Source organism: Mytilus californianus, unplaced genomic scaffold (assembly GCF_021869535.1).
Source record: "Mytilus californianus isolate M0D057914Y unplaced genomic scaffold, xbMytCali1.0.p SCAF_14, whole genome shotgun sequence".
Lineage (NCBI taxonomy): Eukaryota > Metazoa > Mollusca > Bivalvia > Mytilida > Mytilidae > Mytilus > Mytilus californianus.
This window is the reverse complement of record NW_026262626.1, coordinates 39,590,695-39,610,019: the sequence shown is the minus strand read 5'-3', so window position 1 is coordinate 39,610,019 and position 19,325 is coordinate 39,590,695. Positions and strand designations below refer to the sequence as shown.

General features: G+C 32.3%; 2 protein-coding genes across 2 annotated transcripts; one reads left to right on the top strand and one right to left on the bottom strand.

The window, feature by feature from the left end:
* The first annotated feature begins 541 nt into the window (after positions 1-541).
* LOC127724512 (heavy metal-binding protein HIP-like) lies at positions 542-2,511 on the top strand. The gene is made up of 2 exons (XM_052231495.1): positions 542-1,096; positions 1,917-2,511. The coding sequence occupies exons 1-2, from the start codon at positions 589-591 to the stop codon at positions 2,324-2,326; spliced, it is 918 nt and encodes a 305-aa protein (XP_052087455.1). The 5' UTR covers positions 542-588; the 3' UTR covers positions 2,327-2,511.
* Positions 2,512-11,964: 9,453 nt separating this feature from the next.
* Positions 11,965-13,799, bottom strand: LOC127724516 (dynein regulatory complex subunit 4-like). The gene has a single exon (XM_052231500.1). It carries the CDS (start codon positions 12,595-12,597, stop codon positions 12,142-12,144), a length of 456 nt encoding a protein of 151 aa, XP_052087460.1. The 5' UTR covers positions 12,598-13,799; the 3' UTR covers positions 11,965-12,141.
* Between the last annotated feature and the right edge of the window lie 5,526 nt (positions 13,800-19,325).

Sequence of the window (19,325 nt, the reverse complement as noted above, 5' to 3'; positions counted from 1 at the left end):
TTTCTATGGACTTTAAAAGTTTAATGAAGACGCATAGTTTATGATGTTTTGCATCTAACATACGTGTTTAAACTTAAATTGTAGTATAGAGCTTTGAGATATTTTTTTATCTTTTATATTAAAAACAAATTTTCACAAAACACTCTACTATGGTAAATGTGGATTTTTTGTGCATATGCATACATTCCGCTGAAAGCAAATCCTCAGAAAGATACACAATATTGTGAACACACCATACTCCTTAATAAAACAGAAGTTATAGAAGGTGTAAATTGGGTTTTAATAGAATAGAGAATAATGGAACAAAACATGGAAAAAAAAAACATAGAGTGATTAAACAAAACAAAGACAAACTAATGCGGGAAATTGAAGAAGATAGAAAAATTGGAGAAACGTAAAGAATATTGAAAATTTCTGGGGAAAACAAATAGAAAAAATTTGCTTAAAATAAAGGAATATATAAGACCCTCAAGACCCTCATGGCATTTAAATGTATGTATGTATGTATGTGTAAACAATAGTTAAACAGGTCTATTCACCCATGAATGTTACTGATATATAAATATTGTGTATTTAAAAATACCAGTAATGGAGAATTATCTTACCATTTTGCTACTGTCTGGACTAGTTTTGTTGAGTGCATTCTATGGATACAATGTTGAACAAAGAATTGTTCAAATTAAAAACGATTTTGTTAATACAGAAGTTCAACACAAGGAGGAAATGAGGAAAGTTAATGCAACATTGAAATCAATGAGTGAGCAAATTAATGAACATCGTAACAAAATGATAGAAAAAGACAACGAGTGCAGAAAAATAATAAATCAAACAGAAGAAGGCGTTGTGACGTTTAAAGACGAGTTTATTAATGTAGAAATTCATCACAAGAATGAAATGAAGAAAGTCCATGAAGAATTGAAATCGATGAGTGGACAAGTTAATGCAGGTCTTAACGAAATGATACAAAAAGAAAATGCATACAGGAAGGAATTAGATCAAACGAACGAAAACGTTACGACGTTACATAAAGAAACGATGAAATTACTGAAAGAAACCAACAACCGTTACGAGAACACATTAAATGATATTAAAAAAGGTAACAAACACAGATTAGATTACATTGCAGCTTCACGGAATTTTTGGTTCTAAATTGACTTCAATTTCGTTTTTGATTTTGGCCTTCTTACCGTTTTGATTCGAGTGCCATTGGTGCGTCTTATGTAGACGAACGCATTGCTGTCGTATCAAGTTGTAAGCCTAGTACCTTTGATAATATTTTTATTCATATCATATGTTCATTTAAAAAGCATCCATTTTTACAACATACTTTATAGGTTTGTTGTAAAATTGATTTTTGTCCCAAACATGCATAAAATATTTGCTGATGAACACTAAGACTTTTTTTTATATAAATCAACTTATCACAACTTGTAATTTTGGAAAGCGAATATTTACCGAGCAACAATGAAGTGAACAGTAATCAGTTTTTCGGTTGGGATTGTTCTTTTACCGAGTTATTCCTCGTGTGTCTCTTTACAATACTTTGGTATTGACATATTTAATCTATCAAGGGAACATTGTTAATCAACAAGTACAAGTATACAACAATTTCCTGCATAATGACAAAATGCAAGGTGGACTTTATCTAGAATATTTTGATAATTGTTTAGCTTTGAAAGCATATTTCCTTAATGGATAAAAAATGCCAGATGTTCTTTTACCAACGACTTACCAAAACTTCTCCTTATATGAGTTGGCTTCAACAAAGAACATATTTTCAGAATAATCTCTAGATAAAACAAAATACAATTGACCAATTCCGAACAAAACAAATATAAGCAATTCTATGATTTCCCTGAGATAATTGAATAGTTTTAGAAATTCAATATATTTTCCTATTTGTCATTATCTTTCAGAAAACAAAGAACACAATGGCATATCGTTCTCTGCCAGACTTGGAACCTCTATTAAAGATATTGATCCTTGGAATACGGTTATATTTGATCAAGTGATTTCTAACGATGGTAACTCTTATAACGCCGCTACTGGTATTTTTACGGCTCCAATAGCAGGAACATACTATTTCACCTCTACAATATTTACAAGTACGGGATCAATATTGGAAATGTCACTAAAAGTAAATGAACAGACTCAAATGTGGATGTATACGTATGCTGCAACTATAACAGGTAATACTGCAACAAACAGCATCATCGTGAAACTAAACAAAGACGATACAGTTAGACTCGTCAAGCACGGTGTCTGGGGAGCGCGTCCGTTCTATATTCATAGGGTTTGGAGCACATTCACTGGTTTCTTACTTTAGGCGATTAACAAAATACAGAAGTTTATATATTTCTGAGGCATTTTTGCAGACAAATGTATTCAACTAAATTGTGACGTATTGTCTTAAGTTAATATACTTGATAAATTGAAACAAATGCTTATTTTATTTTCCTTAGTATAAATTGGTGGTAGTCATATCTTAAATAATTAAATATGGCGTAGACAGATGAACATTCGATCATTTTTTAAACACATATTTATTTTAATCATATGCGAAGCATTCAGGTCACTTGAATCATGGCATTATGGAATATAAGATCGAATTGGTGATGATGAAAATACAGAGTAGGTGCTAAAATCATTCATAAGTAGGGTACTTGAAATTGGTATATCAGAAATGCAGTTCACAAATGTTTGCACCTGTCCTAAGTCAGGAATCTGATGTTCAGTAGTTGTCGTTTGTTGATGTGGTTCATAAGTGTTTCTCTTTCTCCTTTTTTATATAGATTAGACCGTTGGTTTTCCCGTTTGAATGGTTTTACACTAGTAATTTTTTGGGGCCCTTTATAGCTTACTGTTCGGTGTGAGCCAAGGCTCCGTGTTGAAGACCGTACTGTGACCTATAATGGTTTACTTTTATAAATTTTGACTTGGATGGAGAGTTGTCTCATTTGCACTCATACCACATCTTCTTATATCTATATAGGTTGAAAGCTGGACAAGATTACAAGCCAAGATAGTTATCAAAGGTACCAGACTTATAATTTGATACGCCAGACGCGCGTTTCGTCTACACAAGACTCATCAGTGACGCTCAGATCAAAATAGTTAGAAAGCCAAACAAGTATAAAGTTGGAAGAGCATTGAGGACCCAAAATTCCAAAAAGTTGTGCCAAATACGGCTAAGGTAATCTATGTCTGGGATAAAAAAATCCTTAGTATTTCGAATAATTTATACTTTTGCAAACAGCTAATTTATAAAAATGACCATATAATTGATATTCATGTCAACACCGAAGTGCTGACTACTGGGCTGGTGATACCCTCGGGGACGAAACGTCCACCAGCAGTGGCATCGACCCAATGTGTAAATAGTTATCAAAGAAACATCATTGCAAAATTTGTTAGCTTTAAAGATCACGTGAAAAAAAAAGCCTTGTTCAAAATTGAGAGAAAAGACTCAATTTTCATTCAAATAGCAATACCCGATGGAAAAAGCAGAAAGGCAAAAGGAATTGTTCCACGGATGAGATAACTAAAAGCCCAATTAACGATCAACTGCATATAAACTGTGATTTGGTAAACCCTCGTCCTAGTTCACCACTTGTAAATTGACCAAATAACAGCCCTCCACAATCAACAAAATGATAGACACCAAATGCCACTGCAACCTGACAATCCATACAATTTAGGACACTACAAATATTAAAAAATGACCTCACCTAATGTATATTGAATTATAAGTATATTGCTATGTTCATATTTTTCTCATCTCATTGAGCAGTATGGTTTTCTGATCTTTCTTGAATCTAAAACTTACGAATTGGATGTTTTGGTTATTACGAAAAATTTTGATTATTCGTTGGACTTAATTTCGGCGCACATCTGATGGAATTGTTTGTATTTTTTTACTGTAACACAATTAGCATTCAAGAGCTTTGCAGGAGAAATTTGAAATGGACGTGCAAAAGTGTTGCTTTTAGATAACATCTGTATTTTTTTCAATTCAAAGAAGGGATAACATTTCATAGAATAAGTCATACTCATGAAATAGTGTATTCTTTTCTTCAAGTTTAGAAGCAATATAATAATGATTTGAATATAGCTTCATCCTGCTTCATGTAAAATGACAAAAATAATTTTTCAACAATTATTTGGGGTTTTAACCAAGACGGTTCACTCGTCGATCAGGTTAAAGTTTTGGTTAGAAGTAGTTGTCCATATGCATGAGGCTGTAGTCACATCGACTTGAAACATCATATACATGTTCAATGTAATGTGAACTTAAACATATATGACAAAGAATGGTTAATGAGTAGACAAAATACTAGTCTGTTCGGCTAGAACATTCATAGGACATACTGTATAAGGGACATGGGATTCAAAGATCAGCCTTTGAAAGCTTGTCGATTCCAAATCTAGTTTAACCATGTTTACTTGTTTACGTTCATTTTTCGTCGACTCCAACTATTCTTTCACGTTCTCCATTTCGTCTTTACTTTGGTCTATTCTTTGTTCTATATTGTGTACATATAATGCACCAAGCAAAACAAGTACAGAGAGTAGCAAAACAACTAGATAATTCTCCATTGCTGTTGTTTTGTAAAAAAATATTATTTCCTTATTAGTAACATTCACGGGTGACTGACATGTTTAAATATTGATCAATAATGTTTGCACATAGAAGTTTAAATTATGTTAGGGTCTAACACGGGTCTTCTTTTCTGTATTCTTTAATAGACCATTTCCATATTACCGACTTTGACTCCGGATTACATAATTTTTCGACAGGTTACCTTCTCTATGGTAGGACATCCTGGTACTTGGTCAAGTAAGAGCAACCAAAAAAAGAAAAATCAAACATATTATCGATGCAATTTGGTGGGGGAAGTTAACTGTTTTCTGATGATTTTGTCGTGTATAGAAAACATAAGAAAATTACGTTTCCTCCCAAATTGTACCGATTCTAAGCTTGTTTTTACTTCTTGAGTTGCTCTTACATGACCGAGTACCAGGATGTCCTACTACAGAAAAAGTAACTGTCGAAAGAAAAATTTATTTCAAATTCAGCTTTATAAATTTTTTATGTCATGATATAACAAATCACTAATTTATAATTCTAATGTATTTTAGAACATGTAGACAAATAACTTAAAGATAGCTACATGTATAAACTGTGCAGTTAGTACTCTGAGACAGTGTATTGTACTTATTCTGGAGAAAATAATATGTATTAAAAATTGATTATAAAAATCAATTAGGATATTTGGTATGATTGCAAATGAGTCAACTATCCACTAAAGTTCAAATGAAGTGAATGTAAGCAATTATAGGATAACTTACATGAAAAATATGAAACTAGTCAAATTATAACAAAGGAATTTACGAAAAACAAATATGACAAATATGAACCAACGACAGCCACCGAACTACATGCTCCTGCCATACATGCTGGACAGGCACATACATAATATGGCGGGGCTAAGCATGTTTGTGAGCGCTTAACCCTCCCCTAATCTGGGACAGTGTAATCATACATCCCTAACAATAAAAAAGACACAAAGTAAAAATCTGAGAGTACTCGCAGTTACTGACATCTGATAGCAACTAAAATAAAATCATGTATCTAAGACTAAGATATCAATCAGTACACATCCAGTATCCAATGGATTTAGTGTAAAGACGTCATAAACAGTCAGAGAAAAACATAGCTTTGTGCAATGCCAAAATATGGGTATAGACAGATTGTAGTACCGTGAATGTCCATATGTGTTAAAAAATTATTTATCATGATTTTACAGATTGTTTTGTATCTTCTTTTTTTTCATTATTTGGCGAAGAGCCCAAATTTGCAACCTGACTTGTAGCAAACAACGGTCAATGAAGGAGATAAATTAAGTTAATTGATTTTAATGTGGTAGTATACAAAGCCGATACTGAAAGAAATAATTGATTACACCATTACATGTATTATGAATATGGAAATTATTCTTTGTTTTTGTAAAACTGTGAGAATGAATTCACATCTTTTTTATTGTATAGAAACTGCAAAGACTATGTTTTGCAGTACAAAAAAGAAACGTATTCGATATTTTTACCGATTTTATTCATTTTCTTACTGTTCGAATTAAATTCAACTTCAAATTGAAGTTCGTAATTGAGTTCGATATAAAGTTCGAGTTTCAATTCGAGTAAAAGTTTTTGAGTAACAAGTTATAAATCGATTTCGAGTTATGCTTTGGATCTGGGTAAGAATTCGAGTCAGAGTTCAAGTAACATAAATAAGAAGAGTCCGAGTTGCTTTTCAATATAAATGTCGTGTTAAATTTTGAGTCCGAGTAACATTTCGACTTAGAAGTTAAACTTCCAGCTTAATCCATTTTTCCATTATTATTTGCATACAAATATCTTAATACAAGTTCACTTCAAATCTAAGAAAAATCGATTGTATTATCATTTCTGTCAAAATAATTATTTTCCCTCAATAATCCTCCGTACCAAGGTAACAAAATCATGTAGTACGAAAATACAAAAGGCCACACAAAGCCATGTGCAAATTTTAAACGAAAAACACGTTTTAGAATCAATAATGGATCATATGTATCAAATGTTCATATATACGTTAAAAAAACTAAACTAACTTTACTGAAACAATGACAAGTGTTTCAATCACCAAAAAACTCGTGTGTTTTTGCGAAAAAAAAATCACGCGCATTCTTTGTTAATGAAATGAAAAGTAGATCCTTACGTGGTGCACTCGCGCATGTCAATTGCGAACTGACCCAAAAAAAAATTATCACGACCAGTCCACTGATACTGACATTATCAGCAATTATTTCATATCGGTTAAGATTTAGCTTCTCTTATTGGATAACAAGGGGGCACATGACATTCTTTATTCTTCAGTAGAAAATTCCATCGGTCTTTAACAGAAAAAAAAACGGACCAGAAAACCGGTCGTTAACGGACTTTTACATGTTAATGACCAGTGGGGCGTGGTTTCTCTGTTTAGAGTGATGTCCTTTTAATAAAACGCAATTGCGATACATTTATAACTACGTGGATTTTTTCTAGTTTAAATGTCAGTAAAACATTTTCCTGTTTTCAATTTTATATTGAAGTTGTTGAATTGATTACCATATGTTTTCGTTAATTATAAAATTATAGAAAACTTTATTTAGTATTCATATACTGACAAATTGCACTTAAATGAATGGCTGTGACTTATAGTTATCACTATGACTGGTCTTCACTCTTTCCTATAGAAATCGTACAATAACTCGAGTTTGCTTTGAACAATTTGAATTTATGAGAATTTTAAAAAAATAGGTTCCTCAATGAAATAAACATTATAGTTATTGAAAACTGGTCATTATCGTGATACATGGACTGCCCGTAGGACAGTGGTATTCACTGCGACAGTGATAATGACCAGTTTTTCAATAACTATTATATAAGTACACATCAAAGGAAAAATGCACAAATCACCGATACATTTATTTTCAAATAATAATTGGAATTCTATTGAGACACCCTCTTATGTCTGGACATTTCTGGTTGACTCGACCTTTGACTCGATCTCAATCATAACTCGAACTATGACTCGTTCGTCAACTCGAAAATAAATTATAACTTAAACTTTAACTGGAAAAGTAAAAGTCAGTAGGAAGACATGTCGCCGTACTTGGATACAATATTCTGACTGCGGGAAGACCAGTCTTTGCTTTTACTCCTTTATTCCGCGTGCATAGAGGAGAAGCAGCAAAACCATATTTCAAGTCTATTTCATTATATGCTGAAAAAATAGGAGATAATACGGATATAAATTTGTACTGTGGTGTGTGTGTGTGTGTATGTTTTATAGACCACGTCATGACAAAGCTAACACCATTACTCATTTGAAAGAAGAAACAAAACAGAAGGTGCATTAGTACATTATGAGGGTAAGATCATACTGAAGTTTCATTCTGTCAAACGTTAAAATATCAAAAGATTTAAAAGTAAGACGGAAGGACGAACGCATGCACGGACACCATTGGCTTGTTTTCACCCGTGTACCACCCGCTAGAAAAAGGTGGGGGTTTTACTACATGGTCATTACAGGATATAATTACTGGAAACCACTAACGAGGTTCCCGACTTAAAGACAGGCACAATTTAGATTTTGAGTAATTGGAATGATTTTTTAGCTCAACCGGCCTAAAAGTGAGCTTCACTTGGCGTCAATCGTCCGTCGACGTCGTTAACTTTTTATATTTTGAACTTCTTCAAGGGAACAACTGAATGGAATGAAACCAAACATTGCATGAATATTCCTTATGAGGTGCTGACCAAGTGTTGTTACTTTGTAGCCGATCCATCATCCAAGATGGCCGCCAGGGAGGACTTCGTTTAACATAGGGCCCTATGGACAATACATACAAATGTCTTCTTTTAGAGAACCACTGAATGGAATGAAAATAAACATGGCAAGAATGTTCCTTATGAGCTGCTGACCAAGTGTTGTTACTTTGTAGCTGATCCATTATCCAAGATGGCCGCCAGGGAGGGACTTCGTTTAACATGGGACCCTATGGACAATACATACAAACGTCTTCTTTTAGAGAACCACTGAATGGAATGCAACCAAACATGGCATGAATGTTCCGTATGAGGTGTTGACCATGTGTTGTTACTTTGAACCCGATCCATTCTCCACGATGGCAGCCAGAGAGGGACTTAATTTAACATGGGACCCTATGGGAAATACATACAAATGTCTTTATTTAGAGAACCACTGAATTGAATGAAATAAAACATGGCATAAAAATTCCTTGTGAGGTGCTGACCAAGTTTTGTAACTTCGTAGGCGATCAATCATCCAAGATGGCAGCCAGAGGGGACTTAGTTTAACATAGGACCCTATGGAAAATACATACAACTGTTTTCTTTTAGAGAACCACTGAATGGAATGAAACCAAACATGGCATGAATGTTCCGAATGAGGTGCTGATGAAGATCTTAATACATGTATCTTTATAGATTGAGATATACTGTAAACTGCAAAAATATCAAGGAAAGAAGATCTACACATAAGTCAACATGAGGAAAATTGGCAATTGACATCTTGTTGGAGTTATTGTCCTTATAAAGTCATTTTCTACAATTTCAATGAATTTATTGGCAATTTCTGTAAACTTTACAAAAGTCTTCTGCTTTTGATTAAATAACGGGGTTAATATTAAAACAAATTTGGCCTCAATCATTATTAGGGTATCTGTTATGATTTTAATCTATTTTTACATGATTTATAAATCCAAAGTAGAATCAGGTGAGCGACACAGGCTCTTGAGAGTTTTTATCTTTAAAACTAATAGTATGAATATACGAATAAAGACTTAAAGAGGTGTAGAGAAAATGTCACTGAGACAGCAACTAACCAACAAACAAATCTCCAAAACATCCATATCTCAACATAAGTTTTTCGATCATGAGTCAATACAGTATCTTCAAATTGCCAGTAGTCTTATGAATGAATTTAAAAGAGAACACAGATTTGCAATCAACACTAAGTTGTAGGGTTAATACCACTTCAGCTTGAAAATGACACTCTTTGTTACAGTACAGATGTACAATCTTTCATGATTGCATCTTCCGTTTCGAAATATTAGCTAATTAAGAATCCCGAAAATGCTGGATATCTCCCCCCATAAATTGTTTGAGCACCTATTCCTGCCATGTGACGTACAAAAACTTGATCTCCCTTCTTACAAGAAATCACTACGTTAATTGTTGCTGACACTCCATCGGAATATCCGTAATTTCGACCAATCACTTGATGGTTCTGCATACTCTCGGCATGTAGACTATTAGTACCTCCTAACGAGAACATTGTGAACGAAAACTGATAGAGGCCGTCCTTTGGAGCTGTAAAAACTCCAGTTATCTTATTATAATTATTTGTAACATCAGTTATAATCTGGTCAAACTCTATTCTTTGAGTCTGATGTAAGATAGTATGAGACGACAGAGTTGCATAAAACCCAGGTCTTTGTGTATGAAGTTCTAAAAAAAAAATGAATGTTGAAGGTTAAATGTCGCTGTCAATAGTTAATAATGCAATTGTCAATTTAAAGGAATGCTACCATTAAGTATGTCTGAAAAAAAAAATTAAAAAATTAACAAACAAAATATCAATATTTTAATTCAAAACGAATTAGTTAAGGCCTTTGAAAGAAGTTAAGTGTATGTGGACTTCTCATATGAATTGTTTTCGTACACTTACAGTAAAACAACAAAACAAAAACAGGAAACTAATTGATTTATTTTTGTATAAAACTTGTATTTTTCGGCAAATATAACAAAAAAATAACTCGGTGCTAGTTGCTTGTGATTAAAGTTGCATTTGTAAAGTAAACATTAAAGAGTTAGATTATAAATCATTCGGAAACAATTAAAATTGTGAGAAACAAAATGTAACAAAGTCAGAAAAAATGCCGAGCAATCAGGGTATCATCAATTGGTGCAATGTTTTCGTTTGAATGGATTTGTTTTTCTAAATTAGTCAGCCGATATGGAAACTGATCAACTGAGAATCCAGGTCTCTAAAATATCCAAACTAATAGACCACTTTCGAGTTCGTTGCATTTCCGACAACTTGTTTTAGTGAACTGCATTCGTGCATTTAGGGGCATCGTCACTTCCTTCCCATGTTGAGAGAGCAGTAGAGAAAATATGATGCTCAAATAATTCGTCAAATTAAATTCTTATAATGGACAATCAGAACATTATGGAATTGTGATTAAGTACCTACGGAACAAATATTATTTCTAGATTAGCATGCCAAATGACGATCACGAAGACGCTTGATGAACTTTAATAGTGTAAGGATGCAGGTGGTCCCCTCTATCAGGTATATAACTGCATAAAGGAACGCATAATTGACGAACTTTTCCGGTGGACTCTCTCTCTCTCTCTCTCTCTCTCTCTCTCTCTCTCTCTCTCTCTCTCTTTCTCTCTCTCTTTAGAAAAAAGTGTTTGTTGTTGATGGTATATGTGCATCTTTTAAAAGTATATTATGATTGCTTGTCTATGGTCTTTTCATGGTTCTGTATTGTTATATTAGTCAGCTTACCATATATTGACTTTCAATGTAAAAATTGCATATTATACTGACATACATGACAATTCATTTCGTAAAACATAAATTGTCTTGTCACTTGAAACGCTTGACGGTACATGTTTCGGATAGGCCAAATGACTAAATCGTTTAGAAACATCAAAACGTTGGACAAAATGAGATCGCAACAATGCTTATTGATTAAAACATTACGCTTGAAAGGTCAAACATGTTAGAACAGAAGCAGTGGAATACCCTGTAAGTCTTAACAAGAACAACGAAGGGTAACTTAAGGAACAATCTCCACTGAGGCCACAAAATATTTTGGTTTGCCCAAACTCTACCAAAAGGTAGAGATAGTGAGTAGGTAGGTAGGTAGGCATTTTCTTTTATTTTCAGGCAAACAGAAATTTAATTGCTAGATTTCTTCATGTCTATCTGATTTAAAAATAGACTTTTTCAAATCAGGATAATAAAAGATTTTGAGTAGGCAGCTACTTTTTGGGTACGTAGGGTTAGGGCAAACAAACATATTCTTTTTTATGGCCTAAAGCACTGGTTACTTGTCGCGCCTTCGTTGATTTGGTAATCGTTCTCTTAATACCATTGCAAGTTATAAGTTAATTAATATTATTGTTTTCTAAACGTATATCGGCAAATATATTATGCATATTGGGGACAAAAATAGATTTTACGATAACACATAAAATATATTGTGAAAATGGATACCCCTTAAGTATAAAAAAGGTATGATTTAGATTATATATCAGTATCATGGTATAGCTGGGGTGTACTCTTGACTGTTTTGTTGTTTTTTTTTTTTTACCTTTTTTAATCTTTTCTAATTCTTCACGTAACTCATTTACGTCTGCTCTAATTTGGTATATTTCTTCCCTGCGGGCATTGTCTCTTTCTATCATTTCTTTACGAAATATATTCATTTGATCTCTCGTCGAATCTAAATCTACCTTCACTTTATTAAGTGCATTTCTCGACGATTCCAATTCTACTTGCACTTGTTTAACTTCCTTTCTAGTCTATTCCAATTCTATTTGTAATTGTATAACTTCCTTTTTCGACGATTCCAATTCTATTTGTACTTGTATAACTTCCTTTTTCGACGATTCCAATTCTACTTGTAGTTGTATAATTTCCTTTCTCGTCGATTCCAATTGTACTTGTACTTGTATAACTTCCTTTTTCGACGATTCCAATTCTACTTGTAGTTGTATAAGTTCCTTTCTCGTCGATTCCAATTCTACTTTCACTTCTGCTAGTTCCTTTCTCGTCGACTCCAATTCTACTTTCACTTGTTTAAGTTCCTTTTTCGTCGATTCCAATTCTACATTCACTTCTTTCACTTCCTTTATTTCTTTTTCATGTTTAAGTAAATCGTTTTTTATTTGGAATATTCTTTGCTCAACAGTGTTTCCATAAAATGCACCAATCGAAATAACTACAGACAGTAGCAAAACAACTAAATAATTATCCATTACTGTTATGTTTCAAAAAACATAATATTTCGTTATTAGAAACCTTCACGGGTGACTGGCATATTTAAATGTTGTTTGAACAAAGGATGTTAAAGTCCACGTCGGTCTGGCTGATGGGGTTTTCAGTTCTGTATTCTTTAAATATTAGCCATTTTTTCTCTATTCTTATTTTTCCCAATTATTCTCTTTTTTTTATGTTTGAGCATCCAATTGTTCTTTATTCTTTATTCTTTTTGTTCCATTTTAGATATTCTTTAATTTTTAATCCATTATCATTTATTCTGTAAACCACATCCACGCCACGTGGTATGGATAATATACCCGAAGTATGTGAAAAGACAAGCTTATTTAGTTCCACCAGTGATCTTTTTCTTCAAATTTTGTGTGAAGGTATTTCATGATTTTGGGAACAAAATAAGATTAAAAAAATTTAGGGTCACCGACTTCGTTACATCACTATGATAAATGTAACTATGTAATAAAAACTAGAATAAAAGATCAATATATTCAAAGCTGGTTTTGAATTGTGAGAAACTTACTATGTACAGAATTATAAAATTATATTTTTGCTTTGAATTACGTAGGTTACAATTAAAACTCACATTTTTTCACAAAGCTACGTAGTGGTACTAAAAGTTAAATGTTATGGTTGGGCGATATACAAATATACCAACAGAAAACAGATAATGTACTTGCTATAATATGAAAAGTGTTGAAGATGAGTACCATTTTACTTAAGTGTGTCCTGTGTATAGATTTGTACGGCTGCAGTTTTTACCAAACTATTACTGTTTGTGGCCAAATATGAAAAAAACTTAGGTATTTGTATCAAACAAAATCTAGATCATTTGTTGGAAAATTGTGTAATTATTTGAAATCTGCTTGGCAGATTAGATCACATCTAATTAGTTGATTATTTGTCTATTGAATATTGTTCTCTGCTGCTGCTCTCTACATTGATATTTATTTCTATGATTTTTTTATTTTTTTTAATCCTTTCTCTCACAATTCTTTTTAGAATGGCATTAATATTTTATATTATTTAATGTATTCCTATAATATGTTATGTTTTGTAATATTAATGGTATAACGTAAAAAAACTATTTGTATTGTATTGTATTGTTTATTGTGTGTCACAATGTAAATATGTTTGTGTTGCTATAGCATGTAACCCCTGCTTTGCAAATAAAGAATTCATTCATATAACAACCTCAGTTTCGTGTTTTTCCCAAAAATAAACAATATTTGATTGTTATCTAAAAATTCAAATAATCTAATAATATCGAACCTACAAACCAAATTCTTTTTTCACGTTAAACATACAATAAGAATCTTTCAATTAAAGTTTTAACAATTTAAAATTTTTGGTGTTTTAATCTTAAAAAATATAATTTATCTCATGCCTGCAAAAAATGATACGCAGGAGTGTAAAACATGTCCAGTATTAAACAATATTTACCAGTGATTTCTTCATGAAAATTTCAAGAAGGTAAGTGTTTGGGTACTCTTTCAAATAAAGCCCAAAAAGTATATGTCACCGACCTTAAAAGTTATTAGCAGTTTTCATGGTTCTTTTATTTCTCATTTGTTTTTAAGGAAAGCATTGTCTTTCTTCAGAACACTAAATTGGACGTCTTAGTGCAAGTGTCCCACTTATCGCTAATCGAACGTTTGAAACTCACACTCAAAGTTTCAAGTATAACAATAATATACATCTACTTTATAGTCCTGTAATACAAGAGATTAAATATATGTATCATTATTTGTCAAATATCAGTCAGTTGCCTTACAAAATCAGTCGTAAGAAACACTGTCCGTTGGAATGTGAATTTGTGCAATATCACCTTCTAAATGTTATAGAGGCATCTGTCATTTTCTGTTATTTACTGCCTAATGTGGAAAGATCACCCAATTTTTTTGGTTACATACTTTGGTATATATAAGTGTTGTCAAATTGTACAGTTTTATCTAACCGGTTACTCGGATAATCTTTCGACCAATTAACCGATTAACCGGTGTTTAAAGCCTTGTCTACAGTACTCTAAAAATGCACATGGCCATTCCTGATGAAGTTTTACTTTTAATAACCCAATATTACCATATCTACTCGGGCGTTGGTAATAACTTCAGTCTGAGAAGATGAAAATCTTCTTGATCACGTCGAATTGACGCAGCCTGATACTGTTGATTGTTTCATTTCTCTGCAGACTCAGAAAGTTCTATGGAGTGTTTTAATTTGAAATGGTTACGCGTGTTACTCTTTCCACCACGTATTCATTCATTCCATTCACATGATTTGCATTTCACCATTTTTGAGTCGGCATTTCGTTTAAAGTATGACGATGGAGGTGCCATATTTACATGTAGATATACGCAATTTTAAATAAAAACTGAAATAATGAAGTAAATCTCAAAATAAATTCAGCTTAAAACTGTTCAAAATACACGCATTTTAATTATGATTTATATTATATGGATCTTGCCTCGAGCGGATAGACACGTTGTCTTTGTGCTTTTTAATTTCGTAAAACTAGAATCTTTTCAAGATAAAAAGTAGCAATCAATATACTTGACAACTGATCTGTCAAATTACTATGACGATCATTTTAAAACTCAACAAAAATATCATTAATGATTTTAATACACGTTTATATCCAATATATTAAAACTGAAAAAAGCCCCGGTTAACCGGTTAGCGATATTTGGTCCTTCTGACCGTTAACCGTAATCACTGACACGAGTATAATTATATTTTTAAAAATATACATATTATGACATTTATCTATTTGACTATTTTCTTTCTATTAACATTAAACACTCATAATAAAATTGAGAATGGAAATGGGGAATGTGTCAAAGAGACAACAACCCGACCATAGAACAGACAACAGCAGAAGGTCACCAACAGGTCTTCAATGCAGCGAGAAATTCCCGCACCCGGAGGCGTCCTTCAGCTGGCCCCTAAACAAATATATATACTAGTTCAGTGATAATGAACGCCATACTAAACTCCAAATTGTACACAAGAAACTAAAATTAAAAATAATACATGACTAACAAAGGCTAGAGGCTCCTGACTTGGGACAGGCGCAAAAAAAATCATAGTTACTGATGTCCTGTTTTAAACCTTGACTTTAGAATTGCAAACACAATCATATATCTCAGTAAAAATAACCTATTATACTTATATATTGATATTTTGTCTGAGACAAGTGCTTGCGATTTTACACGGTAATATTAATACTAAAATTTATGATCAACTAGAGTAGTAGTTGTTTTCTCCGTAAGTTATGTTTCCTAACTAATATTTTTTTGTTTTTCCTTTTTTACTTTTTGATAACTGGATAATGATGAAAAATGTTTGATTGGTTTTTCTTCAACTAATTCACAACTTTTAAAGACGTTGGGTCAATTCAGAGATTGACATCTTGTGTAGACATATATCTATTGTTTAAGACCCCTATTTTACGCCAAAAATGTCTCTTGGTTATGTTGTCGAGTTACTGTTTCATTGACGCACCCACTATTTTATTAATTCATACTGCAAAGATAAAAAATAGCCTTTGGTATCAATCTTTAAGTATTGTAGTATTTGATTAAAATATCTGTTAAAGGTTACTTAATGATACGTATTAAGAAAGTTTCAGTTACTGGTCGTAATCAATAGTTATATATATAGCTAGCCGCATTGATTCTATGACGGTTATTGTAAGATACAAAGTTCGTTCGCGAATGACATAGTTTGCCTGGGGATTTCATGGCGTTTCATGTAAGTTTTTCCGAATAAAATAACGAAGTAAATTCAACCACGTTTAACCAACTTAATCATACTTCCGTCTCCTAAAAAAGTAAAAGTTTATAAGACATATAAACGTAAAGTACAAAGTATACCAATAACACCAATAAATTATATCTACCAATGTTTCGAACGCCTTCAAAGTTGTTTGTGAAACCAAATAAGCATTCCCGATAAACCAAATGTCAACCGTGAATCTAAACCGCAATAATTATTCTTTTCTTCATATATTTCAGTTACATGAATTTCTATAATACCAATATTTACGACAACACAGAAGATTTTTCGTTCTTCAATGTTAATTTCCTTCTTTGGAACAGGGTTTGCATTCTTTATCCCAACTTACTAAACATCTTTTCTAAATATTTTATTAGGTACAAAGATTTGGTTTTGAAGTTTAACTCTCACTGCAAATATCTTATCACAGACGGAAAAATACAGCATGCTTTTAAGTCAGTGTTGTTTAATTAAAGAGTTCGAGAAAAGTTTTTCTGTGCGCTTTTAATTGCGGACAAAATCGACAAGCGACTTTGTATTGGCCTATAGCCTGACTATACATATATTTTAGCATCGACAAGGTCGTGTTTTTTTCAGACTGCTTCAAACGTCTTCATACTAAATCCGTAGGAAGTCTACTGATTGAAATTTAAGATTGGTTTATGGTTTATATGAAATTCTGTTTTGAACTAGCTGTCAATAAATGCGAGTACTTAGTATGTTCTATCGTTTCAAAATGTCATTCGTTTTGATGCTAAGTACCGCCATATTTTTTATTATATTGTGAACTTAAATTTTTGCAGTTTTTTTCTCTCATCTCACTTGAATTTGGTACAGAACACATAAATATTAACAGGGATCAAATATGCTAGATAGACTTATTGGTTGAAATGCCTTTGACATTCTATAAGACTAAATGTTTTTTATTATTAATTCCTTTATCATTTCTATCATACCATGTGGTTTTCAGATGGAATTTTAGATTTAATTCAAGAGTGCTCCATTAAATAGTAAAATTGAATATTGCATACTTTATCATATGAGAAGTAATATGTGGATCCCTCACTTATCCCTAAAATCTGGGAAGCCATATAAGGTTTTTACTTCTCCCTGCATAATAGGTTCCTAAAAGTGTGGTAACCACTAATAAGACCAACTATAAAATGTACGATAGACCCCCTTTCCAAATGAGCTATATATGACAACTTGTAAGACATAAAATAAGCAAGAAATAAGGAAAAATTTGTGCGCAAGAAACAATTTGACAACGCAACACACCATCTATGAATTAATGTCCTTTCTCTCCCACCTTTGATTTTAATTCTGTGGTGAGCCCTGAATGTAGATAATAAATTCATTATCAGTTTGGCAGATTGCAGTTTTAACATGTTTAATTGAGCTGAAGAAATACTAGTGAGCGGATTGACAGCAAGAATCGAATTCCAGAGGTCAAAGAAAAAAACAAAAATAGATAAAAAAAAAGAAAAATAAAGTAAAGTTGAGATACTGACACGTTAGTATGAAACACAACGTTTATAAATCCTTACTTATTTTCAATACATTGGATCATTCTTTTTAACCCATAGCAGCTTCATGCTTCAGCATAAGACTGTAGATGTTTTCACAAACCGTTACGATTGTAAAACAAGATTGGTTAACTGGTCCGATCATGAGAAATGATTCTCTGATTAATGAGAGTGTAAGAGCAAAATACATTTTGTGAAGTGTCCTTCTCAAGAATGAGCCTCCTCATGTGATTACTTGGCCGTTTTTATAGTCATTTTTTGATAACTAGATCAAATATTTCTTGATTATTTGATTATTTGATAATGTAGGACTGTATTTTTGATTATTTGATTATCTTGTTTAAAAAGATAATTAATGATTATGTGATTATATTGGCAAACATTTTGTGATTATGTGATTATTTGGACACCCCAATGAGGGGCCTCAAGAATCTGTTTCATCTATTTGTAGAGCCGTATTCATGATATTGTCATTTCTAGATTTTTATTTACTATTGTTGTTTTGGTGATGTCTTATTGAAATTTTTCTGAGATATTAATAATATTAATAATACAAACCAAGAAAGAGATCAGAGCACTTAATATGTGTTTTAACTTTTTTCAGCAACCTGTTTATTGACAAATACGATAAAAACATTTTGTTCATACTTTAAAGAAAATTGTGATGCAGATATATAATAAATAGATTCTTCCTCAAGCATTAATCGACTACTGTTTTATTTTCATCGTTTTTTTCCTAAACGACGAGAAGGAAAACCAAGAAAGGTTTATGACTTCCGGTCTATTTTTCATTTCTCCATTTAAAAAAAATGAATATCAACAAATGAAATAAAACTGATCTATTGCTTACATCTCTGGTGGACTGTTGTCTCATTGGAAATCATACCATGTTTTCTTATTTTTACAATGTTGACCTACGTATTTCGCTTATAAACTTCTATGTATCGAGTTAATTATAATCTTACAGATGACAAACGAACACAAATGATACAGAATGTTATATCAAATATATTAAAACTGCAAAAAGCTCCGGTTACAGAGGCTGTCGTTTGTTACTGTATATCAAATTGTTTATTGTTTTGAACATTAATCAGGCCGTTGGTTTTCTCATTTGAATTGCTTTACCTTTAATTTAGTCGGAGCCTTTCATTGCTTGCTAAGAGGTATAGGTTTTGTTAATTGTTGAAGGCTGTACGGCGACCTAACATTTACGTCGTTTGTTTTCGGGTTGATAGTTGTCTCATTGGAAATCACACCGCATCTACTTATTATATATTACTATGTCCTTTCTTATGTCCTTTTGTATTACGAATAAAACTACTTTTTTATATAGTAATATTGCTAATGAAATGCATTGATATATTACCCTCGTGATCTCTTTATACATACGTGTTTTATAATAATGATAA

Bases quoted from the DNA above. Each gene is read 5' to 3' on its own strand.
- LOC127724512 (XM_052231495.1), top strand. From the start codon at position 589: ATGGAGAATTATCTTACCATTTTGCTACTGTCTGGACTAGTTTTGTTG. The intron at 1,097-1,916 runs GTAACAAACACA...ATTATCTTTCAG, and splicing joins ATTAAATGATATTAAAAAAG to AAAACAAAGAACACAATGGC.
- LOC127724516 (XM_052231500.1), bottom strand. From the start codon at position 12,597: ATGGATAATTATTTAGTTGTTTTGCTACTGTCTGTAGTTATTTCGATT.